At 37.8% G+C, this 27489-nt stretch overlaps 1 protein-coding gene across 1 annotated transcript in view; it reads left to right on the top strand.

Annotated features, from left to right (window-relative positions):
• Positions 1-27489, top strand: part of LOC124787687 (DENN domain-containing protein 5B) — a 475881-nt gene that overhangs the window by 380811 nt on the left and 67581 nt on the right. The window contains exons 7-11 of the mRNA XM_047254514.1: positions 6346-6691; positions 10336-10523; positions 11196-11407; positions 17130-17342; positions 22562-22730. Of these exons, the coding sequence (XP_047110470.1) occupies positions 6346-6691; positions 10336-10523; positions 11196-11407; positions 17130-17342; positions 22562-22730 (1128 nt within the window). The remainder of the gene's footprint in view (positions 1-6345; positions 6692-10335; positions 10524-11195; positions 11408-17129; positions 17343-22561; positions 22731-27489) is intronic.

Below are 27489 nucleotides of genomic sequence, written 5' to 3'. Positions count from 1 at the left end.
AGTATTTCATTATAGATAACTGCATCATCTGCAAAAAGCCTGATATTACTATTAATATTGTCCGCTAGGTCATTAACGTACAACATGAACAGCAAGGATCCTAACACACTTCCCTGGGGTACACACGAAATTACTTCTACATCTGAAAATGACTGTCCATCCAAGATAACATGCCGTGTCCTCACTACCAAAAAGTCCTCAGATTAGATTACATTAGATTAGATTCGGTTTTCGTTCCATAGACCCAAAAAATGAGATGATTCTCATGGGTGCAGAACATGTCAGAAAGTATAACATAAAAAACATAAAACATTTGAATATAATACTTACTACCCTGATTGTTTGTCAGGATATTGTCAAACTACATGAATACAATACAGTAAACCTGAACAGCAAACAAATACAGAATTAATACGTTCTCAGAATGAAACATTGTTATGCATTTTTAATAAATTTATCATACACAAAATACCTAATGTTGACTGTTGTGACAAAAAGTGCTGTCAAAACTGAAATTTAACAGATATTTTTACTTAAGCTGGCGTAACAGTCTCTGTTAAGATATTCATCTATAGATCAGAAGGCGTTGCCTATCAAAAAGTCTTTCAATCCAGCCTCAAAGTTCACTTGATGCCCCATGTGACAATAACCATAACTGTGGTTCTGAGGCAAATGCTTCTTTCTGGAAATCAAGAAATAGTGCATCTACCTGATTGCCTTCATCCAAAGATTTCAGTATGTCATGTGAGAAAAGTGAAAGTTGGGTTTCACGTGATAGGTATTTATGGAACCAGTGATGGTTGGCATTGAGGAGGTCATTCTGTTCAAGATACCTCATTTCGTTTCAAACTATGTTCTAAGATTCTACAGCAAATTGATGTCAAGGATATTGAATGGTAGCTTTGTGGATCACTTGTACTACCCTTCTTGTGCACGGGTGTGACCCTTGCCTTTTTCCAAGAATTGGGCATGGGTTTTGGCTTGAGGAATCTGTGATAAAGTTAGAAGAGGGGCTAACTCAACTGCAAATTCAGTATAGAATCTGACAGGGATTCCATCGTGGCCTGGAGGTTTGGTCTGTTTTAACGATTTCAACTGTTTCTCAACATTCATAATGACACTAATATTTATTTCATTCATCTTTTCAGCAGTGCAAAGATTAAATTGGGGCAGTTCTCCTGGGTTTTCGTTTATAAAGGAACAGTTGAAATGGAGTTTAGCATTTCAGCTTTTGCTCTGCTTCCCTTAAATTCAGTTCCTGTCTCATTTGCTAGGGACTGGACACTAACTTTGATGCCACTAACAGCCTTTACATACAACCAGAATTTCTGTGGGTTCTGTGATAGATCATTTGACAATATTCTGCTACGGTAATCTTTGAATGTATCAACACATTGGTCTCTTGACAGTCAAATGTGTTTCATTCAGCATCTCTCTATCTACGGCCCTAAGCTTTGTTTTACACCTATTGTACTGTGACTATCTACCATGGAGTTTCCCTCCCATTATGGACTATTCTACTGGATACATATCTGTGTAGTGTGTGGTCAACTATTCTTTTAAACTTGAGCCATAGTTCCTCTACTGAGGTTTTCTCTAAAGTTTTTCATTACATCATGAGACAAATCTGGTGGGTGATAGAAGGATCCATTTATCATTTTTGACTGCCCCTGGTACTGGTTCTTGCCCAAACAATTTCACATGGGGCTTCAGTTTTGATCTCGGCAGAGTTGAGTTTCTTGTCTACTATGACAAATATGCCACCTCCATTTCCCGTTTGCCTGTACTGTCGATATACACTTAAATTTTCCCCACAAATCTCACTGCTTTCAACTTACGTGTTCAACCACCTTTCTGTACCTAGTATTATGTGAGCTTCACTGCTTTTCATGAGTGCTTCAAACTCTGGCACTTTGTTTCAAATGCTTTGGCAGTTTACCGTCAGGATTTTAATACTCTCTGCTGTGGGAGGTATTTCTTTTGATCTTACACTGATACTTTTGGGTTTCCTACAGCTATAGTTATCTGGATTGGATGGAGAGTCGGCACACAGTCAACTGCCTGAGTAGCACCCTCTGTTGTGTAGTGCACACCTGACCCATTTAGGGTAAACCTACAGCTCTCAGCCCTATGGCGCAAGTCCAGGAAGTCACAGCCTAGCTTGTCACAGAACCTTCAAAATCTCTGGTTCAGTCCTTCAACTCATCAGAACCACAGGGCCATGATCAGTTCTGGGTACCATGCTGCAAATTGCGAGCTTCATCAAAACACCATGCACAAAGCTGGTCTTCTCAACCTTCTTTGCCAGTCACTGGAATGAACCAAGTATGACCTCGGTGCCCAGATGACAGGCATAATTTGTTCCAATGTGTGCCACAATCTGTAGTTGGTTGCACTCTGTTCCCTCAGTGGCTGCTAGAATAGTCTCTTCAGCATGTTGAATGAGGCTCACCAGGCATACACCCTGAGTGCACCTGGTGTCCTTTCCTGTCCCTTGCTGCCATTTCCCTAAGTGGTACCATCATTCACTGTATGTTTGAACTGCCAACGAATAATAGGTGCCTACCTTTTTGTGTTTGTCTCCTCTTGACACTGGACGAAACAGGTTTCCCCAAAACAGGTGACATGAGTCCCACTGTCTCAGTTTGTTTTGTTGAGAGAGAGCACCTCAAACTTGTTGCTTAGAGCAATTGGCACAATACCCAGAGTTCTCCTTGGTCCCAATTCACCCAATACAGGAAACCTAGTTCTACCATGGACACACCACTTGCAATCAAGTGGACAAGTATTGCCAGATCCTGTACCTTCTGCAGAGGAGACAGGATCCATAGGAGAGGATAGTACTTGAGGTACACGACTCTCGGGAGCTCTTCCAGCACATCGACTCACAGCAGCTGCCTATCATTTGTCAGTAGTTAGGGCGATTTCCAGCTGCTTACAAAAGTTCACCAATTCAAGCTGTGTTCACAGTGGGGCTGCATTTTGGCTGGTGCAATGTATTAAAGGCAGTGAAAAAGTAACTTTAAATTAAGCCCACTGATAATCTTTTAATCTGTTGAGTTAAAAAGTTGCTAATTCCCTATAAGAACTGAAGCAAAGATTTCTATTAATGCAACACAAAAACTTAAGGTAAAAATTATAATTTTCTAAAATGTTTTGAGATTAATTGTAGTTGTTTGCGAATTCAGATGCAGAGTTATTTACAGTAAATGCAGATAATATGTAGTGCTACTTCTCTATAAGGGAAAACTGGATGTAACAGAATATATTGGTTAGAATATCTGATGCAGTAACAAAATCACAAATGTCGATTTACTAAAATTCCTTGTGGATTATGCAAGACAATGGTAGCTTCTGAAAATTTCCAAAAATGCATGTTTGTTTGTGTTGATATACAATGTAATTCTGGGATGATATACTCTTGGCAAAACTGTGAACCAAAAGTGCTGATCTGCTACAAAATAAATTATGTATCTAAAACACATGTACCAGTAACTTACAAAAGTATTGTTTTGCAAGTGTCTGAAAATTCTCAAAATAACCAACTTCTCACATAATTGTACAATGAAATTAATGAATGATTGTTTTGAATGAGGAAAGGGCTACTGTTCTCAAAAAATTTAAGAGCACAGCAAGCCTATAATTGACGATAACAGTACGAGTTTATTGCAACACTTAGGAATTTTCGAAATTTCACAATATATCGCAGTACAAATTGGCATTGATAAAATCAAGGAAAAATTATGCAAAAGTATGTATTGCATAGAATTTTCACTTAGCTGATTCTGTGCCGACTTCTACACTGGCGTACTGAAGAAGAACACTGCAGCATGAGTTTATGTCGGTGAAAACTGCTAAAATGCATTAAAGCTCATAGACTACTGGTGAACAGCTCAAACATTTATGTAACACTTACGTTCATGAATTGTGCTGTCCTTTTGTCAATTCTTCTTTGTAGTAAATCCCAAAGCCTGTTTAGGGTAAAATCAAAGTTAATTTCAACGGTTTTATGGTATATCATGTTGGGGATCTGTATCTTCATACTGAGGAGGGAGTACATTTGGGCACTGTTGTTTCTGATTGTCAATTTTGTTCTTTTGATTCTTACACATACATTGATGTCATTGTAACCAGTTTCCTATATAGACCATTTTTAATGTTTTATTTCTCCTGTGTATAAAGAAATTATTGCATAAGTCTACAATATACACAACACTTTTACAGTACATCTCTGTTATTCTAAAAATGAAAATATGAGATACTGTGAAACAAACAGAGAAACAGTATTTTCTGTCAGATAGTGTCCTCTGTCACTGGAGAATCCTCTGCACCTTTTTTCACTTAATGTGTTATACCAGGTGGTTATAATTAAAGTGCAGCTACTCACAGAGGTTCAGTGCAGGCTGTAATTATTATATGACAGTGAAACTTGATAGAGACGGTAATGCCTTAATGTGGAATTATATATGCTGGGGAAAAAAATGGTTCTGATTTTCACTGCCAAGTGGTGATCTGGCACTGTGCATTGTATGACATCCATTTTGTCATTTTACTAGCTTAACATGAGTGCACTATATGACAATCAAGAAGAGAGACCATGAGCAGTTAGTTAAACTGTTTTTTTGTAGACAGCAGCAATTAAAGTATCACCGAAAGGTTTGAGGACAGGCCCGAAAGTGATAATAAAATTCGAAAACATGGGTGAGCTTGGTATGGCACCTGGAAGGAGATGGCATCCTGGCCTCGTGGAAGTTATTGATGAGGTTGCTGTTGCTGTAAGTGACCATGCAGCACATGCCACAGGTAGTGGTAGTGCAGTGTCACAAGAATAGTCCATCCAATGGTCAACAGTATGGGAAGTTTTGTGGTATATTTTACACTGCTACTGTACAAGAGCCAGACGGTGCAGCAGCTGAAACCTCATCATCCACGATAACTTAATAAATTTCCTTTTCTGTTTCTAGCACGGATGGACAACACACATGTTACACTGCAGGTTATAGTGAATACACAGACCTGTCGAATTTGGGTCCTGTTAAATCACTTGGTATGCATGAAGAGCCACTGCATGTATCATATGCGACTGTGGTGTGTGGATTCGTGAGCACTTTTATTCTCGCTCCGTTCTTCTTTGGGGAGAATATACTCATAGGGCCTGTCAGGTGTACCGTGATGTCTGCATGTTATACCTGCTTTGGAAGAGTGCAACTGTTTGGAAACCCCTGTTTTCATGCAAGATGGGGGGAGGGGGGGGGGTGGCAAAACCTCATGTCACTCACACAGTGAAAGATCTGCCTAATGCAACCTTCCACTAACGAGTTATCTGCAGAGGTTTTCTAGATACGTGGTCTGCAAGATCACCTGATCTGAATCCATGTGACTCGTGACTCTGGCCTATCTAAAAGAACGTGTTTAACAGGGACTTATTGAGTCTGCCAGTATACAGGAACACATTGTTCAAATTCCACTGGAACAGCCGCAGGCTAATGTTGATCACATCGTTTTGTGGATGCAGTATCTTGTCGACTTCTCCGATGTTGATATTAAACATATTGAACAAATATTTTAAGCAGTGATTAATAATAAAGTTAACATTATGCCTTTTTTACTTATTTGACCTTCTTTGTGCCTTCCTCTTTCCTAATCCATTCATATGGAAACCTTATACATCTTCTATAATTTACAGAATCAGATCTGCATCTGGTGGCCAAAATTGGAATTAATGTGTTTTCCAGGTTAAATTAGGTCCACATTAATGCATTAGCATATCTACAAAGTTTCACTGGCATATGATAATTACAGCCTACACTGGACCTCTGTGAACAACTGCACTTTAATTATAATCACTCGGTGGCTTGCTGTAATCCAAAGATATATGAAGGTAGTCACAACAGAGTGCCTCTTATGTACTACAATGCTTTATGTTATAATATAAGGCAGTTGAATAAAGATTACACACTGAGGATGACAAAACTTCATCAGAACATTTTGAGGTACAAATAAAATGGAAACATTCATATGTTTTGTAGCAGCAAAGCACCACCAATGCAGTTTTGTTTATGCAAATGCTCATCAAATGTGTGTGATTGATGGTTGATGCACTGATACGAGAAAGAAGAGTGAACATTGTGGTCAGGCTTTTTTGGAGGAAGCCTACCTATACAATCTGAATATGTGATTGTATTCTGTTACATATAAGAGCAACAATTACTATTATTATTTTGATTGCTTTAACAACAGTTTTTGTGCTTAGTAGTGCAAGTTTGTTTTGTAAATGTTTCTGATTAGATGAGAAACATCTGAAATTATATGTATTATTTGCTTAGTGTAATGTGGATGTTGCAGCAACAGGGCAATCTATGCTTTGTCGATATTGATCAGAGGAAGGTGCAGCTGCCTGAGGAACTTCCAAGCTTTCCACAAAGGCAAGAGTTTATAGTGGAATTAGTGGAAGTGCTGAAACAATTCAGAGTGTCAGCAGGGACATTAGATTTAGCCAATGTGTCTGGTGGTCAGGGTGATATCATGACATCAAGCTGCATCCTTCCATCTCAGTCACAAATCCAGCCACGCCGCAAGCACTCTTGGTCTCATGATTCAGATTCTGGTGTATCTGATGGGTCACACTCATCATCAGGTTCACCTCAGTCTGATGCACTCCAGAGAATTGTTGCAATTGTACGGAGCAAAGGTACAACTTAGCATCTCAACTTGCATATCTCTTATTTTAATTTGTTATTGACTCATCTATGTTTATTTTAGTAATTTTATTGAATCAGTATTTTGCAACTCATTTCCGGTACGTGTTTTATCATAGTACTTGTGTATGTTTTGTTTATTTAGTATTGTTTTTAACAGACTAGTCAACTCCTTTGGCTGAGCTGTCAATATGACTGGCTACCACAAAGTACCACACAGAAGCCCCTCATTCAGGCTTTGATGTTTCCCATGATTTATCCTTGGTGGGGCAGACAGAACCAGGTCAGCTCAGTGTCATCATGCGACTGAGGAGCTATTTGAAAAGAAGTAGTGACTACGAGCTTTGATGCTGATATTAATGGGTTGCAGATTGGCAGACACCACATACCTCTCTAATTATGCCACCCAATTAACCATTACACAGACCATGTGGCACTATTTAGTCCACTTGGCACTATCATTTGAAGACCGTTGTTTCATAGAGTTCACTATTTATGGTTCAGTGCATTAACCAACTTGTGTTACAGAATACAGTTATTAAAACAAAGAAATATGCTTTAGAGAGTAAATACATACATACAACATAGTGCTATCCCTGCTTATGATCTGACAAATACCGATTACCTCAGGTGATGCTGAAGGAAATAAATTAAAAGCATTCTTGGTAATTATTTTCCACCACCATTTCACCCCAGTAACATAGAGATTCTACTATTATAGTGTCACAAAAAAGGAAGGAGGGGTGGGGAACCAGACGAAGAAAATCCATCAAATAGCTTATACAGTTGCTCAGCATGTGGGAACTCCAGTCTGGATTATTGTGGCTATTGCTGCAACTTTGATTAAATAAATCTAAACTCTTACTTCTGCAAGTGGGTATTGTAATTTTTAGTTACATGTGTTCTATGACAACTGGCATCTGGGTTGGCTTCATAACAACAGGAGAATGATCATCAACTTCTGCTGTTGGATCATGAAATACCATCCACAACTTGATAGGCTGACTGTCACGAGGTCTGCGCAACCAGTATGTTATAACTGTTTTTTAATGAGAATGGTTGTTGCATTTATTGTAAGCGTGAAGATATGATGATTTAACCCACCTCCATAACCATAGATTTCAAATGGGACATCAACAGGTCTGTACTTTCTGCTGGGGCAATGTTTTTCCTCTACAAAGCAGGCAGCTTACCCCCCCCCCCCCTCCCTTCCCACCCCCCCCTCTCCTCTCTCTCTCTCTCTCTCTCTCTCTCTCTCTCTCTCTCTCTCTCTCTCTGTCTCTCTCTCTCTCTCACACACACACACACACACACACACACACACACACACACACACACTGGTGTTTTTATCAGAAAAGAATTTCCTGTGTCTCTTGAACATTTTAAAATAAGGTTTGGTTTGTCTCAATACCTTTCCTAAATTAAAGGTTTCTTTTACTTAGAATTTTCAGTAAAAACTGTTACCTAAAAATACATATTAAAATAAAATTTTTGTGTGTGTCATTGGTCATCATGTGTTGTTGTTGGTCCAAACATAATGTTTAATGAAAATCAATATTTAATTACAGTATTGTTTGGTTTTGTTAAATGAATTATGCAGGGCAGTTCAAAATATCTTGAATGATATAAGTTTGCCACACTGACTGTTATTGTTCGGATTAAACCAGCATTTTATATTATTCATCACTATATAGTTTCAGCTGTGAATAAACAATTAAACCCATATTTGGGTTCAGGAAGTGTACTTGTGTATATCACACAATATTAGAAGCAGAGCATGGTTGGCTGGACTTTAGATGTTACATTAAGCATAGTTTCATATAAGTGCAACTACCTTTTTTGTTGCACCTGGTGTCATGTCTATGACTTGAAAATTCCTGCCAGCCACACTCTGCTTCTAAAATTTCACATAGACAAATACATTGACTGTTAGCCAAGTTTGTGTTTTTATCAAGATATATTTTACACTTGAGAAAAGCAACACAGCAAAAATTACATAGTAGTGAACTATATAAAATAAAACAATTGTTTCATCCTAACAATAACAGCCAATGTGTCAAACTGATGTCATTTCAATAAATTTATCATGGCTATGACCCCACTGCTATTAAAATGTTACAGTTCAAATATAATGATCGAAATTGATTGTAAGTATTTAATCATAGTGACAACATTGGTAAGAATGATACATTGATAAGAATTGCAGAGAATGTATAGATTAAAAAAAGAGCTCAGTTTTTAAATGTGTTTTATAGGTGTTTCATATGGCTCTTCTTGGACACATGGGCTACATCTAAGCAATAATCCATTTCATGCCATACATTCTGGAGCATATGTAGAGTCCTCAACACGAGCGCATTAGTTATGTTCATTCTGAATTCTGAAATTGTTTTTGTCAATGGAGGCACAAATATACTAAATCTTTCACATAACCCCATAAAAAGAAATATGAAGTCTGGATATGTAGGTGATCAAGAGCAGAGCACAGTGTTGTCATGTCCAATAGATTGATCCAGCAGTTTAGAAGATGCAGATTTGAAAATGTTAAAACATCTAGAATCCTATGTGAAGGTGCTCCATCTTGCTGAAAGATGTAATCCGTGGAATCCATATTAAGATGAGACTCAGCTATTGCTCAAGCAGGTGCTGTTATAGATATGTTGAAACACTTAGCTCACTGAAGAAAAATGGAACATACAATTTTTGCACCAACATTGCATAGAACACACTAACATTTGGTGAGTCACATTGATGTTCAGCTACACACAAAGGCTTCTCTGTACCCCATAATTGAATGTTGGGCCAGTTGAGCTTGCCACTTTTGTGGAAGTTATCTCATTGTTGAAAATAAGATATTTAGTGAATGCTGTTTTCTTCATAGCTTCCAGCATTGCTTTAGACTGATTCACATATTTAATTTACTGTACCTGTTTCAGTTCCTCTAATGTATGAAATAACTACAGTTTCATTTTCAGCTTCATTCTGGATAGAATTCAAACTATTGTTTGTTGCGTTTGTAGCTCCCTGCTCTCTTTTTACATAGACTTCTATGGATTACGGTTAAATGAAAGGCAAATTCGTTCACTCTTTTGTGGTGGTACATGAGGCCAGTCAGTATTTTTCTTTTGCGCAAACATCCTGTTTCTTTGAATTGCTGATCCGTACTGCAGATGTTGTTGGTATTTGGAGCTCCTTGTTTATATTGTTGACAGAACTTCTGCATTGTGATGCTGAAATGAAAATTATTAAATTCTAACATGCATAATGCCTGTTGTATGGGATCTGCCATATTCACTTATAACATGGAACTTTCACTTAAGTGCCACTCTTCATGCATGAGCTTCAGATTCACTGCGCTCGCACAATGATCGAAGTTTTGAACTTCCTTTTACATTCTCTGTGATTATTATTGATTTGCTGCTAAGCTTTAAATGGTTATATCTGTTTGTAATTGCTATTTTAATTTTGAATTGCTCCGTATTTATCAAGATGAATACAAGTAGCTGTGATTGTGTGTGGTGGTGGTGATGATAAATTTAAACTGCATTATGTTCATCTCTATATGTTCTATCTTATAGAAGGAACATATATAGAATGTCCCAAGGGATTCATTTGATGTTGTTCAATAATTCTCCAGGTGTGGGAGTGGATGATATTGTTGATGGAAACCTTAATAATGACTGCCGTGATCCAGATTATGAACTAAATGAACATCAACAGTATGTTGAAGACTTGCGGTTTAACAATGCAGTCAGAGAAATTTTTCTGAATCGCTTTGTAAACATTTTTTCGGCGTATGAACATTTTGTTATTCCACCAAATCAGGTAAGTATTGTAGAAGAAAACAATTTTGAATTTTATGTCTGTGAATGTTGATAGTGAGCAAAAGATACAATCCTCATTGAGGAAATATTTTAAATAAAGTACTCTCCAGATCACAAATTTTCAGTATTTCTCAGCAGATCCAATTTAAATATTTTTTCTGTGAAAAAAATGATAAGCTTGTATATGTAAATTTTTATAACAGTTTCATCTGAACATTCCTTTATTTATTTAGCCATTTGATGTATTTCAGTTGACACAAGCTGTGTGATTATATATAGGCCTTGACATTTTAATTGTACAGTAATTTTCTGTAACTTATTGCATTTATAGCACAGAGTACAGCATAACACATTTATGATATTGCACAGTGTATTCAGTTCTTTTTCATAGTGTGAATTTTTCCCTTACATTCAAATTTACATACATGCATGTATATTGTTTTTTGAATTGAATGATGGCAACTTCTTATCACATTTTTGTGTTTTTCTTGCAATAATCAGTGAATTCATTTACACAATAAAATGGATTTTTCTCCAGTATTTCTCTGAGGGTACACTTAAAGGTATTAATGTTCTTTATTTTGCTGATACTGTTTGGAAGGCAATTGAATAGATACTTCCCCATGTATGTTACACTTATATGTACTTGAAAACCTGACATTAATTGTTGCAGGATAAGGAACAGTGGTTAAGTGACAGGGATTCCATGCAAAACTTTGACAAAGCTACTTTCCTGGTTGATCAGCCTGAACAACATTTGCCCTTTCTTTCACGTTTCATAGAAAGCCAGATGTTTGCTACGTTAATTGACAACAAGATCATGACCACTTGGAGTGAAGTGGACACCAATCTTAGAGTATTTGATAGACGAATAAGGCTTCTCAGGTATGTTTCTTCTCATGCTGGTGAAATTTTGCAGTATGGCTGAATGTTGGATTGTAAATTATTTAAAAGAGCATGTTATCCTAAAAAATTAAAATAAAAAAAAAATATGTGTGATATTACATCACAGATTTTGGAAACATGAAGTGAGGAGGAAATAAATTGGTGCTAGAAGTGCACTGTATGTAAGATAAAAGAACAACAAGTGTAGAAAAAGCTGCATGTTGTTGTTTGGTACGGTAGGAGATTTAGTAAATCACATGCTGCTTATAAATATAGTTGCAAAAACAGAACACTGTTTTATTACTATTTGCAGACTTTCTCCTAAATCATTACATGTACACCTGGCAGTTTCCGGTAGCATGGAGTGTTTTCACCACTGAAAGATATCCACGTTCCTGAATACTTAATTATGAAACTAGTTTCCTTGAATAGCAAAAATTTAAAAGTGTAGACTTGAAATGAAGTGCCACGGGTTTGTATTCAGAATGAGTGGGTGTGAAATCCCTGCAGTGCCTCCCAGATTTAGATTTTCTGTGGTTTTCCTTAACCACTTTAGGCCACTGCCAAAATAGTTCTTGCTCAAAGCCTCTGCCATCTTTTCTTGGTGAACAAGTGTTCTATTTGTTATCACTTCAGAATCAGGCATTGTAGCAACTTCCTTGCAATCAGAAGCAGAGAATTTTAAGGTAATAAATAAAAATTTCTTCGAATGTATATTGTTAATGGGGTGTTACAATGGATCACTCTTTAGCAAATTAGGTGGGAACACACAGTCCAAAGGAGCAGTTGACCTTGTACATGAATTGCTGGTAATCGTAGTAGACGATATTGCTGTAGTGCTGTTGCTGCCATTGGGAGATGCGAATATACTAGACATGGCCTACATCTGAATAAAAAGTGGAAAGATAGGTTGGCTGAGCTTCAAGCCCCTGTGATTACTAGTGGCAGGGAGGTATCTTTTTTAGGTTAGAATCAAGGGTTCAGGTGCTTTGTTCTGAAAGAAGTCAAAATAATAGAAGAGCCCCACAAAGTGCCTACGACACACAGAAAAGTGAAGTTCCGTATTTAATCAAAATGTTAGAGTATTGAGTAATAAGGTAGATTAGCTTTTGTCTGTTTGGAAAATGCAGAGAACTCTGAAAAGATAGACATCCTGTGCATATCTGAGCACCACATAAGCACAGTCTTAGATAAGTTACATATAACAGATTATGCTCTAGCATCTTATTCATGCAAAGTTGATGTGGGAAAAGGAGTTGTTACATATATTATATCTAAACAGGAAGGAAGTTCAGAAACATTGAGACAAGTAAATTTTGTAGTTCAAAATGGTTCAAATGGCTCTGAGCACTATGGGACTTAACATCTGTGGTCATCAGTCCCCTAGAACTTAGAACTACGTAAACCTAATTAACCTAATGACATCACACACATCCATGCCCGAGGCAGGATTTGAACCTGCGACCGTAGCAGTCGCGCGGTTCCGGACTGCGCGCCTAAATTTTGTAGTGATCAGTAAACAAAAGTGTATGCTTGTGAATGAACACTGAAAAATAGTTCACTTTTAATTGTAACAGTATATCGATTCCCACTGTAAAATTTTGAACTGTTCATGAGGAATATGGATTCCTTACTATGCCTGATTCCTTACTATGCTTTCTGTTAGAAAGCAGCAAGTAGTTAGTAGTCTTGGTGACTCCTGTGTAGATCTTCTAAAGGATTCTGATTGGAAAAATGATCTGGAAAGTTTATTTGGATCCTACAGTTCGGTGAAGGTAATTATCTTTTCCAACATGCATGGATAAAGACAATAGGACCAGAATTAATAATGTTTTCTTTGGTGAAGCTCAAAGCAAGAAATAACTGTTTATGGAGTGTCAAATGCTCTCTCTATGATCATGATGCATAGTTACTTAGGTTAGTGCCTGAGGGATGGATATTCTTCAGTTGAAACCAGTTAGAATAATTAATGAGCCCTGGACAGGTGTTTTTAAGAATAGCTTACAAGAGATGACCTGGAATGAAATTTATAATGAACCAAATGCTGGCATATAATTTAATCTACTCCATGCTAAATTCGTATAATTATTTGAAAATAGCTTTTCACATAAGCTTATCAAAAAGGACATGAAACAATCACATGAAAACCACTTACCACTATCTTGTGAATGGAAAATGGAAATGTATCTGTTGGCAAGAACAATTAAGAAATCCTGCAGTAGTTGGGCTTTACAAGAACTACTCAAAATTACTAAGAAAGTTTATTAAAAAAAACAAGGAACATCCACATAATGTCAGAAATCAGTAATTCTGACAACAGAATTAAGGCTGTATGGAATGTACTGAAATAAGAGGCAGGATGACCAGCCACAGACAGCATAACATCAATATCGAACTGAATGGAAGGCCTGTAAATGATGAGTCGCTGGTAATAAATACATTAAATAATCATTTAGTAAGTATAGTAGTAAGTATAGGGACAAACAATTAAAAGAAAAATCATGGGAGTACAGTGAAAAAGCAACTCTCATAAGATTCAGACATATGAACGTATCATCAGCTTTTCCTTCTTTATTAAGAAACTTATATATTCTCTCAAAAATCAAAGCGGGTCTGGATTTGATGGTGTTTCCAATAGGGAATTAAATATCTGTTCCCGTATAATAAGCCCTGTCGTATCTGAAATATGTAATGCATCAGTAACTCAAGGCATTTTTCCAGAGACTAAAATATGCCATTGTTAAACCCCTCTTTAAGAAAGGTGATAGGAGAGATGTGAATAAATACTAAACCATTTCACTACTGATATCATTTTCCAAAATTATTGTGAAGGTGATGTAGTTGAGAAAAATATCACACATGTGCAATGATAAATCCTTAGCAAATCACAGTTTGGATTTTGAAGAGTTGCTCTACTGCGAATGCTATTTACATGTTTCCTCAGTGTGATTGTTTGACACAAACAGTTCATCTTCTAAGTAAACTGAAGTTTTATGTGATTGATGGTATAGCCATCCAATGGATAATGTCATATTTGGCTAGATATGACATGCAGAAAGTCGTACTTCATAATTCAACCAGTATAATCCATGGACATTATTGTAACTGGGGGCAATCATTTATGGGGTTCTCCAAGACTGTGAGTCATATATGTAAATGATCTTCCATGTAAAATACAACAAGCAGTATTAGTTATTTTTGTAGGTGGCAAAAGTATTGTAACCAGTCCAAGCATACATACAGCAACAGAAGAACTGGTAAATAAGATCCTTAAAAGTATCATTGACTAATTTTCTGCGAATGATCTCACCCTCAATTTTAAAATGACACAACATATTCAGCTCTGCAAATGTAGGGGTACTACAACAGTGATAAGTATGACACATGGTGGAGAGATAGTAAATAGGGTTGAAATTTTGAAATTGAACACTACCTTTCCCAACACCCAATGAATTCCAAACCAAAAACCTCCTTCCTAGTCACCATGACCAACTATATCCTCACCCACAATTACTTCTCCTTTGAAGGCATTACCTACAAACAAATGCAGGGTACAACTACAGGCACCCGCATGGCACCATCCTGTGCCAACCTATTCATGGGCCATCTAGAGGCATCCTTCCTAAACACCTAGAATCCTAAACCCCTAACCTGGTTCATATGCATTGATGACATCTTTGTGATCTGGAGTCAGGGTGAGGACATCCTATCCACATTCCTCCTGGACCTATACAACTTCTCCCCCATTTGCTTCACCTGGTCATACTCAACCCAACAAGCCACCTTCCTAGATATTGATCTCCACCTCAAAGATGGCTACATCAGGACCTCTGTCCATATCAAACCTACTAACCACCAGCAATACCTCCAATTTGATTGCAGCCACCTATTCCATACCAAGAAGTCCATTCAGTACAGCCTAGCACCACTCGTGGTTGTAACATCTGCAGTAACAAGCAGTAAAATATATCGAGGGCCTCACTGAGGCCTTCACAAACTGTAATTATCATTCCAACCTTGTACAAAAACAAATCTCACGTGCCTTATCTTTCCAGTCTCCCACCACCTTCCAAAGTCCCACAGTCTGGGCACAGCGGAGCATTCCCCTCGTAAGTCAGTAACACCCAGGATAGGAGCAACTGAATTACATTCTCCGCCAGGGTTTCGACTGAGATGAGAAATGTCCTGCCCACTGTCCTTCCCACCCCTCCCACATTTGTAGTCCACCATCCACCGAACCTACACAATATATGTGTGCATCCCTACACAAGCCCTGTTTCCAACTCCTTACTTCATGGCTCATACCCCTCTAATAGACTTAGATGCAAGACCTGTCCCATACATCCTCCCACCATCACCTACACCAGTCCAGTCACAAACATCACCTATCCCATCAAAGGCAGGGCTACCTGTGAAACCAGTCATGTGATCTACAAGCTAACTTGCAACCACTGTGCTGCATTCTCTGCGGGCGTGACAACCAACAAGCTGTCCATCCATATGAGTGGCCACTGACAAACTGTGGCCAAGAGACAAGTAGACCACCCTTTTGCTGAGCATGCTGTCAAACATGACCTCCTTAATTTCAATAACTGCTTCACAGCCTGTGCCATATGGATCCTTCCCACCAACACCAGATTTTCTGAATTGCTCAGGTGTGAACTGCCCCTGCAATATATCCTATGTTCCTGTAACCCTCCTGGCCTCAACCTTCATTAGCCATTGTCCTCTCCTATCCAGTCCCTTCTCTGTTCCCATTCCAGTACTACACAGCTCTCATTCCACCATTGCACACAGTCTTTTTACTTCTCTCCTTTTCTGCTAACCCCCCTCCCCCCCCCCCCCCCACCCGCTGCTCTCGATCTAACCTCCTGACTGCACATAGCTGCCCTACCCCTCTCTATCTCATCCCTGCCCACTCCCCAGCAGCACATCACTATCCACCACCACTACCCTACTATCCCTCCTCCTCCCCACCTTCCCACGCCCGGGTTCCCGGGTTCGATTCCCGGTGGGGTCAGGGATTTTCTCTGCCTCGTGATGACTGGGTGTTGTGTGCTGTCCTTAGGTTAGTTAGGTTTAAGTAGTTCTAAGTTCTAGGGGACTGATGACCATAGATGTTAAGTCCCATAGTGCTCAGAGCCATAGAACCATTTTTGAACCTCCCCACCCCAGCCTCCTCCTTACCCCCATCCAGTCACCAATCCCATTATGCACTGGTGCTGCTGCTAGCAGTTGCCTGAGATGGCAGTCGTGTGTGTGTGAGCTGCGTTTGCGTGAGTGTGTACCTGTGTGTCTATTTTTGACGAAGGCCTTCCTAGCTGAAAGCTTGATTTGTGACAGTCTTTTTATTGTGCCTATCTGCAACTCAACATCTCTGCTATATAGTGAGTGGGAACTTTCCTTTTCGGAATATTGTTACACTCCACCCTGGATATTCCATTGTTTGAAAAATAAAAATTAAATTAATACAATAACTAAAACTGTTAAAATAGTGTGAGGAGTCTATTCAGTTCTTTCATGTTGAGCTATAATGTGTGCTATTTAATTTCTTTGGTCACATAGTTCACATCACATAGTAACAAATAGTAAAATGAAAGCAAATGTCTCTGCCCATCAGATGATATGTTGTGATTCATTCAGTTCATCCAAAAATAATGTGAATTACATGTGTGCTGTGTTGTTTAGGTGAAAAGAAAACTAGCATGTCTTTCTTTATCAGGAAAAGGTTTGGAGAAGGTTTTGTGAGAACACCAGACTATGAGCACTGCACTACGATACAGGACTCTCAACTACTTCTAGAGAAGCGCCTAGCAAATGTTGATGTAGTGGTCTCTCCACCCCAGGAAATTGTAACTTCGCGTGTGATTCCGAGCAGAAATACTGGTGGTTTTCCACTCTTGGATGCTTCGGTGCTCAAAGAGCCACCTCACAGGTTTGTATATTCATGGGTATACATTATTGGGCATTATGCTTCTCCGTAGTACTGAAATCGTATCTTTGCTACTGATGTTGGTATTGGGTATAATAGTTGATTGAAAATAGATTTTTTGTTACACTTCTACAATAAAAGAAAATGGTTTCCTCAATTATGGACTCCATGTGACCTGCCTGGATAGTCACACATGTCAATGCACCACTTCTGGGATGGGGAGGTGTACTGGCCTTGGATCGAATCCATCTGGCGGATTAATGACAAGGGTCGGTGTGCTGGCCAGCCTGGATATAGTTTTTAGGCAGTTATCCAGATCCCAATACGTGAATATCGGCCTGCCATAAAAGTCCTGCCTCAATTACATGATTTGAGTCCTGATCCAGTACAAATTTTCATTTGTTGCCATTGAATTTATTTCAACACCCAACTGTGATTAATGTTGGAATTTCATTTTCATCAGTATTTTCACTGATCAGCAATTTTTTTCCTTTCCGTGCAATGCAGAAACTGGTAGTTGCAGAGAAAACATTTTTTGTAGGAAATTTAATGTAATTTAATTTTCTACTGGAAAATATTACTGGTCAGGATTGCTTGTATGTTGTTTGGGACACCCCCTCACAACACTAAGCAAAAATTTGTGACTACACAATTTTTTTCTGATCAACATTTTTTGGTCTTCTGTGACTGGGCTATATGGTTGAGTCCAGGGGATCTTTCTCAAATGTAGAGATTGGCAGTACAATTTCAGATGCATCTATTCTAAATCTTGCTATGTACTCACTGTACCATAGCCTTGAAGAACTCAACTAAATCATAGGGAGAAGGAGCTTAATTATATTTGTCTGTAATTGTGCTTTAATCCCAAGAGTCAGTACATACCTTATTAGAAAAGACAGAAAGTCATACCTAATAGCAATTCTAAATCACAGATGATTGGTAAAAATCAAGTATTCTAAACATGGTAACTGAACATCAGCCTGCCCTGGCAATGAACATATGCAATTTCAGTTAAAAGGCTGTCACATCTAGGTGTGAACCTGTTATATGTAAAGATATTATCTTCTAGGATGTTAGGCTGCATCATGTTACACTATTTACACATACTTCCTGTCTTTGGGAGCTAATTCAGGAATGAAATATCTAGACTCTGCAGACCCCGTTAGTGTGCAGCAGAGAACACTTTGTGTATAGATGTCACTTCCTGCCCTTCCTGTTCTAGCCATTGTTGGTAAGTCTCTGTGTGAACTCAGATCTCTCTGATTTTATGTTCATGGTCTTTTCACAAGATGTACATAGTAGGAAGAGCTCTCAAAATTATAACAGTAAACCACACCATGATACAAAACACCTCTCTCACTGTGTCTACCACTGATGTTGACTGAGCACCTCCATTATGCTTATGCACTTAACTAAATTAACCTGCAATGAAACATACTGCTCTTCTTTGGATCTTTTCTATGTCATCTGTTGATCCTATCTGGTGTGGATCACAAACTGATGAGCAATATTAAAATATTGGTCAAAGAGGGGTTTTGTAAGCTACTTCCTTTGTTGTTGGACTAAATTTCCAATGAATCTGTCTATTGACTACCTTTCCTGCAGTTAGTTTTATATGATTGTTCTCAAAATCACTCCATGCTCATACATCTAGATAATTTTTGGAGGTAACTGGTTCCAGTCGTCGTTTTGCAATTGTATAATTGTATAATCATGCAGCTGGTCTGATACTCCAGTCAGTCTTATTTTGTTCATTAGGCAGCAGTGCAGAACTGTATAGAATGTGTCGTGGAAGTCAAAGTACACAGCATCAACCTGGACACCTGTACCTACTGCTTGCTGGGTCTTGTGCATGAACTGAGTGAGCTGGGTTTCATACAATTATTCTTTTCAAGAATGATGTTTATTCCTAAAGAAGATATTTTCAGCCTTCAGAAAGGTCATAATAAATGAGTGTGAAATGTGTTCCAAAATTGTACAACAGACCTATGTCAGAGATATAACCCTGTAGTTTTGTACATGTATTTCATGACCCTTCTTGAAAGTGGGAATTACTGCTCTTTCTTCCAATTACTAGAAATGCTTCACTTATCCAGTGGCATACAGTACACTACTGCTGCATACTCTATGTAGAATTGTATTGTTATCTCATCAGGTCCAGTGACCAGTCTTCTGTTGGGTGATTTCAGTAGCTTTTCAATCCTATGGTCACTTATTTTGATACCTCTCATTTTGATATCCACGTGACAGTTTAAAGAAAGTAGCATAGTACAATCGTCCTCATTGAAGCAGTTTTGGAAAGAGGCATTCAGTGTGTCTGCCTGCTGTCCGTCATCCTCTGCTTGTATGACATGATGGTCACAGAGTGGACAGATGGCTTCCATCAATTTACTGATTTAACATAAGACCAGTACTTATTAGGATTTTCTGTTAAGCTGATAGATAAAATTTTACTTTAGAATTTTTTGAATGCTTCATGTGTGGCTCTCCACACTGATTTTCAGTTTTCGTTTGTCTGTGAGGCTTTGGCTACATTTAAATTTAAAGTAAAGCTCTCTTTGCTTCTGTAGCAGCTATCTAAAATGGCTGTTGAACCACAGTGGGCTTTTCCAACACCTCACAACTTGCTTGGCACATACCTGTCTAAGGCATTTTGTACAGTACTCTTTAACTTTCTCCATTGATGCTTGTCAGTTTTGCTCCTGGAGGTGAGTTCCTCATGTTGACTTCTCAAGTAATCTGAATTTTCTTTTGTTCACTCTTGGTAAGCAGAAATAGCTTTGTAACTGTGTATATTTACAACTATATTCAGTGATACTATAGTGGCTTCATTATCATGGTTTTGTGTTCTGTGCTGAGTCAACATGTTCAGGACTGTCATTGCGCAGAAGATCTAATATGTTACCTTCAGAGTTGGTTCGCTGACTGGATGCTGAAAGTAATTTTCGGATAATGAATTTAGAAGAACTGAACAAGATTCCATGTCTTTAGTATTCCCCTTAATAATTTTGAGTCTCTCAGCATATAGCTGGTGAGATGAAATCTCTACCTAATGCCAGAAAATGACCAGGAAATTTATGTGAAATCTTCTCTAATCTCCTCAAATGCTCTGTCACTACTGCTACTGTGTCAGAGGCTTTATAAAATCATCTGATGATCATGTTTGGTCCATCTTTAACACTTACTTTGATCAAAGTTATTTTGCATTTGGCACCTGTACAACCTCACTAGATATTATCATGCTCCTTACAGCTCTGTCACTGGCAGTCAGGCTGTATTTGTGATACACATTCCTTTCAGAATTAAAAATTTTATTGCTGTCAGCATCAGATCTCAGCCACTCGCTGTCCTGAGTAGAATGTGGGCAGTGTCACTGTTTGTAAGAGAGACTAGTTCTGGGACCTCTCCATAGACACTCCTGCAGTTAACTAATTTTAACATTTTCTTTCTCCAGTCTTCTATGACAAATGTTACTCTCTTTAATTAATGAGGATAGCCGCTTCCTTTGTGTAGTCTGTGCCTGGCGTATTTGGCAGGGGGTTTCCTACAACTCTCTACATAATAGCAAAGGTAGAGAAATCCACATTCATCACAGAATCATCTGAGTTTCAGGTGCAAGACTTCTATTCAGCTCCAAGTCAGAGCACTACAGTTACTTCTGGCAATGATGCTGCAGAGAGCTAGCTGAGCTTCCACCCCATGTGTGAGGCTAGTATTCATCGAAGCATCCAGTCACATGTAGGAACCAATAATGGCCTTTGAACCCAGGTGACAGATGTTATTTGTGCTGATACGAGCCAGCGTTTGCATCCAGGTTCACCCAGTGTGCGCAGTCCAGGCCGGCAGAGTCCCCTCAACATGTTGGACACTACCTCTGGCAAGCAAACAAAGTAGATACTGACCTTCCATCCTTCCTGACCTGCCCTCTATTTCCCTAAGGACTCAATCATCTGTCTTGCATTGGAGTGACAAGCAGTCCCACCCTATGCACTTGTCCGGACATTTTAGGAAGATAAGCCTCAGTCTCAGCAGATGGTGCATCCTATGCTGGCTTAAATGTACATTCAGCAATGGCAAATACCTCAAACATGAAACTTCCCGGTAGATTAAAACTGTGTGCCGGACCGAGACTCGGACTTGGGACCTTTGCCTTCTGCAGGCAAGTGCTCTACCATCTGAGCTACCCGAACACGACTCATGCCCTGTCCTCACAGCTTTCCCCCAGTACCTCGTCTCCTACCTTCCACCTGCCTACCTCATGCTTGGGTAGCTCAGATGGTATAGCACTTGCCCGCGAAAGGCAAAGGTCCCGAGTTCGAGTCTCGGTCTGGCACACAGTTTTATTCTGCCAGGAAGTTTCATATCAGCGCACGCTCCACTGCAGAGTGAAAATCTCATTCTGGAAACATCCCACAGGCTGTGGCTGAGCCATGTCTCCGCAATATCCTTTCTTTCAGGAGTGCTAGTTCTGCAGGTTCGCAGGAGATCTTCTGTAAAGTTTGGAAGGTAGGAGACAAGGTACTGGTGGAAGCAAAGCTGTGAGGACAGAGCGTGAGTCGTGCTTTGGTAGCTCAGATGGTAGAGCACTTGCCCGTGAAAGGCAAAGGTCGCGAGTTTGAGTCTTGGTCCAGCACACAGTTTTAACATGCCAGGAAGTTTCATATCACCGCACACTCTGCTGCAGAGTGAAAATCTCATTCATACCTCAAACATGTTTGTAAGGTGTAATGTGACAATCATGTGTCAAATTAATCTTCCACCCAGAGATTTATGTGTTGAATGGCCAGGATGAGCTAATCAATAGGTGTTGTGATAGCAGCAATACCATAATGTTTACTCAAGCAGTTGCTGGATGCAATTTAAATACTGCTATATGTGCAAAAGTTAGTATACACTAGTCAATGCAGTAAAGTACACAGATACAGTTCACTTCTTCACAACAAAAAAGCACGTGAGGACAGAAACGAAATACTGTGTATTAATCGAAACTGGTGCTGCTTTTGGTGCATCCACTAGACTCCATGGTGGCAGCTACACCTATACCCATCCTGATAATCCCACTAGAATCAAAGAAAGACACAAATTTGTGCAAATAATTATTCATGAATACTGTGACATTTTAGCGCTCTTTCCTTGTACTGTATGTCTCGAAAATTTGTAGTGCGTAGTTCCTTAAGTAATTTTTAGAAAATAGAATATAGTCATGACATTTTGTTTTGTAGGTTACGCAAACGAATAACTAACACACCTAGATGGCACCAGAAGGAACGGCAGCTATCGATTGATGGGGATCAATCCATGGACAGCATGCGACCACCAAGATTTGGCACAGATTTAAGTCCTGCTCTTATTGCTCAAACGAACTGGACCTTTGTTGAAAAACTTCTTAAGGTACTACAGCTGTTGTATAGAAAACATAAGTAAGAATGTAACCTCATAAAAGAATCACATTTAGCAGGCCAACATAAATACTAAAATTATAGTTAACGATAGTTATGTAGTTGGATTGTAGATTAAGAATGTATGGCACATAATAAAACACTATTATAGAAAAACCATTGCTCTCCTAATTCGTGCTAATATTTAAAAAGGAAATAAGCAATGCAGATGAGTATTAACATGATTTAAGAGGCACAGATGATTTGCAATTAATGTGCTGTTATGTGTACATTTGACTCAAAACCAATCATTCAGTGCACCCAGACTCACTCGTGTAATGCAAAGCAACCTTGCAACTATAAAACACATGAAAGTAGGTGCTACATATGCAGGAACAGCAATTAAATATCTTTGTTGTGTCTTTAAATGTAAACAGATATCCCTCTTAATATGAATGTTTACAGAAAACCAGTTATGACAGGCTCTTTGTGGCTGTACAACTATCAGTTATTTGTTTATCACCAACAACTATAAAAATTTTGGTGACACTCATAAATATTGATGCATTGTTATTTGATAATGGTAAATATCCTTTCAAAATACACAAAGCTGTGAAACTGCCTTTGAAATATGAACTTCAACTTACTATAAGCAACTGCAAGTATAACCATTCCCTGCCTTCACAATTTGTTCATTTGGGTAAAGCAAGTTTAAGTGCTGTTGCAGTAATTTATCTTTGATAATTAATTCCATTTTGTCCACTATGCTACAATTTGTCACTTTTTATTACATGCAGTCATATCCTATTTGCATATTCTGTTACAAAGATGTATGGTTCACAGGTGGTTTGATGAACCCTCTGCCAGGCATTTGATGTGATTTGCAGAGTATCCATGTAGATGTAGGTGTATTTAATACAACTGGTTTGTTAAAAAAAATGTATAATTTAATACTAAATTTATTGATTTTGCTGGTGGCAATACTTCCGAAATGATGAAATGGTGCGTAAAAAATTTTTTACTTGTTGATGATGAAATTATATATTCCACCAACCAGCATCAGATTCCCATCAGACCGACGAGAATGTAGGCTCATGGCATTGTTCAGAGGCCAGTGGCCGATGTTAAAAAAAAAAAGGCAGTTTCTGTAATTACATTGCCTGGTTACTGATAGAAGAGACCCGTAAAAGAGATCTCAGGGACACTGAAATAAAAGTTTTCTAAAGTAATAGCCAACTGAACACTAGTAGCATTCGGCTGTGGCCACCAAACAAATCGTCGACAACTCTCCTTCGCTGTAGCCTGAAAAATTTCTAAAATGTAGCATAATAATTTGATATGTGGAATTAATGAAAAAGGAAAGTACAATCTTAATTAAAACATGGCTTTTGAAATTAAATTAGCATAATTATTTGCCAAACATTACAGAGTGACACATTTTTGAAACAGCCATTGTAAAAAAAACGAGAGAGAGAGAGAGAGAGAGAGAGAGAGAGAGCGCTCACAGCTCCTGCTTTTATATACCAGTAATCCAAAAACAAATTACAGCGACTGCCTTCAACTTGCTTTACAGTTTCGATACATAAACATTTCTCTTGATCTTCCTGTACCAGAACAGCAAAAAAATACATTCCTTACATTAAATTGTGACCTTTTGTCCTTACTTTGCAGATTTACATGCAGGGGAAAATTTATTCTTAATGTATTTTACGTTTAATTAAAAGATTGGGGCATATTCTCTTAATTATTCAAAAAAGCAATATTTCATGTTGATGTTAGATGTAGATTTAGACTCCTCAACCTTATGTTGACCAGGATGATATGGCTGCTGTTTGTATCTCTCCATTTAATTTTCTGATACTACTAATACAGCAGAAGTCTTTCTTTACTTTAAATGAATACATACCAAATCGTATTATTCTTATTCTTAAGCAACAAATTGTTTTGATTCAAACATTTTTTCCATAGAGAACAAATAGATTTGGAGCAGTGTGTGTAGGAATACTCTGAAAGTTCTAGTATTTATAATTTACTAAAAATTGCTGACTTGCTAATTACATTTTATTACTATGTCATGTATATAATCCTTTGCAATAACTGTTAGCTCTTGAATTCTTCATGCCTAACTTATCATGTGTCCAATATTCCGATCATTGAGTATAGGAGTCACTCTCACATAAACCCATCTTTTCTTTCTTACTTCAATTATTGTGCACCTGTGATCTCACTCTTTCATAAATTTAATGGTATTATATCAATCTGTCTGGGTTCAGCATTTTACAACATATATTAAATACAATATTTTATCTGCAAGTTTGCATGTGTTACATTTACATTCTCCAGACACAGACTGCACTAACAAAATATCTATCACAAATTTAAGCTTCTAACACTTACAGTAACTTTGAAGCAGCACTGTGAAACATAGTCATGCTCTGAAGACACAGGAATCTCAATGAGGAACTTGAAATTTTTAACTGAGAGATTATGACTGAAGCTTAAAAGAATGGTTGATGCTCCTGCTTCATTTAAATTTATGAGCATTGACATAAAAAAGGTATTTTAGTACAAGATTATATTTTCTCAGATTTTTTCCAATATCGTAAGAATTTTGAAATAGGAAATGTAAGTTCTCAGTAAATTAATGCTTCACAGAGCAAAATACCTAGATTTTTTGTTTGTTAATTATGTGCATGATGTGGAAGAGGTTACATATTTTCTCAAATAAACTTCAACTTCCAGGTTATGTAAGTAACTACATTGTCCTAACATCAAGTCTTAAATAAAATTTTGAAAACAAGTCATACTTTAATCAGTTAGAGTTTCATTACATTTACAGTGAAAAAAGACTAATATAAATAATTTCACATTTGACAAAAGCTCAAGAAGAAGTATATTGTGTTTGTAACTGACAAAAATATTACTTAAAAAGTTTTTCTGTAATAAACTGAGTAAAATAAGTTCTTTTAACTGTTTGTATAAAAATATGTAAGATTTAATCACAAATAAATTACCATCCTAATTATCTACAAGAGCACTAACCTCAAACTCCAGTTCCTTTCATTTCATGTAGATAAAGGTACTCCATTGCATGCTTAATACTATAGACTTAACATTTGTCTGCATGATGTTCATATTTTCTCCTCAATTTAAGAAATTTCAGTCAACATATTGTATTCTGGAGGTCAGTTCTTATTCCTAGTTTCATTACACATTGATTAGCATAAATTGAAAATGACATAATCGCAAATATGTGTACATGCAGTGAAGTCACAGTTTATCATGAAGTGTGTAAGAAAGGTATGTTGTGTACTATTATTAGTTAATCTTGGTATGTTTCATTATTCCATACACTGGATAGACATGTACAGTTCATGATGGGAGGGACTCTCCATGATATATAGTCAGTGTAAAGAAACTCCTAAGGAAACAGATGCACATAATAAGTATAAAACAAAGCATATATAGTGTGGGTGTAAAGGAGGCAATTTATGAAGCCTTCGAAGTCTATCATTGCAAAATATTAGATCCAAAATCAGTGTTTGTTTTGCTTTGTTTTAGGTCTCAAAAACAACTAGGGTGATATACGCCCATGTCAAAACTGTAGAACACAAAGACAAAGAGAGGAATTAAAAACAACAAGTTAATCCCAAACAAGAAGTTAATCCCAAAACAGTGACATGGAGAAAGGTCTATAAAATGCACCATAGAGAAACAGAGGTCCGAAACTAAAAATTAAATGGCGTACGCCATATTGCTATGATGGATAAAAAGTAAAACGCAGTCGACAGCCTGAGTGTCGTTTGGTAAAACGGCCGATAACTCAGATGGCAAACACAAATAGGAACGTAAATGGTTAAAAAGAGGGCATCTTGACTCTCATCGACAAGACTGGAACTAAAATTAAGGGTAGCAGAACAAAAACAGAAATTCTTAACTATGTTTTCAGCTGTTTCTTTAAAAAGGAAAACCCAGCAGTATAGTCCCAATGTCGTTCTCATACCAGTGCAAAGATGAGTGAAATCATAATGCAAGTGTCATTGAGAAACACCTGAAATCATTATTGAATAAGGCTGCATGGCGTGATGGAATTACTATCAGATTCTGTACCAAATTTGTGGTTGAGGTAGCCCTCCTTTTAACCATAATATTATGAAGATATCCCTTGAACAAAATCTTATGCCCAGTGGCGGGAAGAAATAGTAAGTCACACGTGCCTACAGGAAGGGCAGCAGAAGAGATCAACAAAATTACTGTCCAATATCCTTGACATCCATTAGTTTTAAAATCTTAGAATGCAGAATTACCCCTTCCATGCCAACCAGCATGAATTCTGGGTACAACGGTCAAGTGAAACCTAACTCGCACTTTTGTCACATGACATCCTGGAAGCTATGGATCAAGGCAATGAGATAGATGCAGTATTTCTTGACTTTCAGACTGAGTATCACACATATGATTATTATTTAAAATATGATCGTGTGAAATAACATCAAAGATTTGTGACTGGATTGAGGATTTCTTGGTGAGGAGGACAGCATGTTATCTTGGTTGGAATGTCATTGACAGATGTAGAAATAATTTCAGCTGTGCTCCAGCAAAGTGTGTTGGGAGCCTTGCTGTTCATGTTTTGTTTTGATGATCTAGTAGACAATATTAATGGTATCCTCTGATTTTTGAATGATGCAGTTATCTATAATGAACTAACGTCCAAAAAAGTTGCAGAAATATTCGGTTAGGCCAGGATAAAACTTTTCACTTAACAAAACAAA

Source organism: Schistocerca piceifrons, chromosome 3 (genome assembly GCF_021461385.2).
Source record: "Schistocerca piceifrons isolate TAMUIC-IGC-003096 chromosome 3, iqSchPice1.1, whole genome shotgun sequence".
Classification (NCBI taxonomy): domain Eukaryota; kingdom Metazoa; phylum Arthropoda; class Insecta; order Orthoptera; family Acrididae; genus Schistocerca; species Schistocerca piceifrons.
The sequence above is the reverse complement of the archived record's forward strand: the minus strand, read 5'-3'. Positions and strand labels throughout refer to the sequence as shown.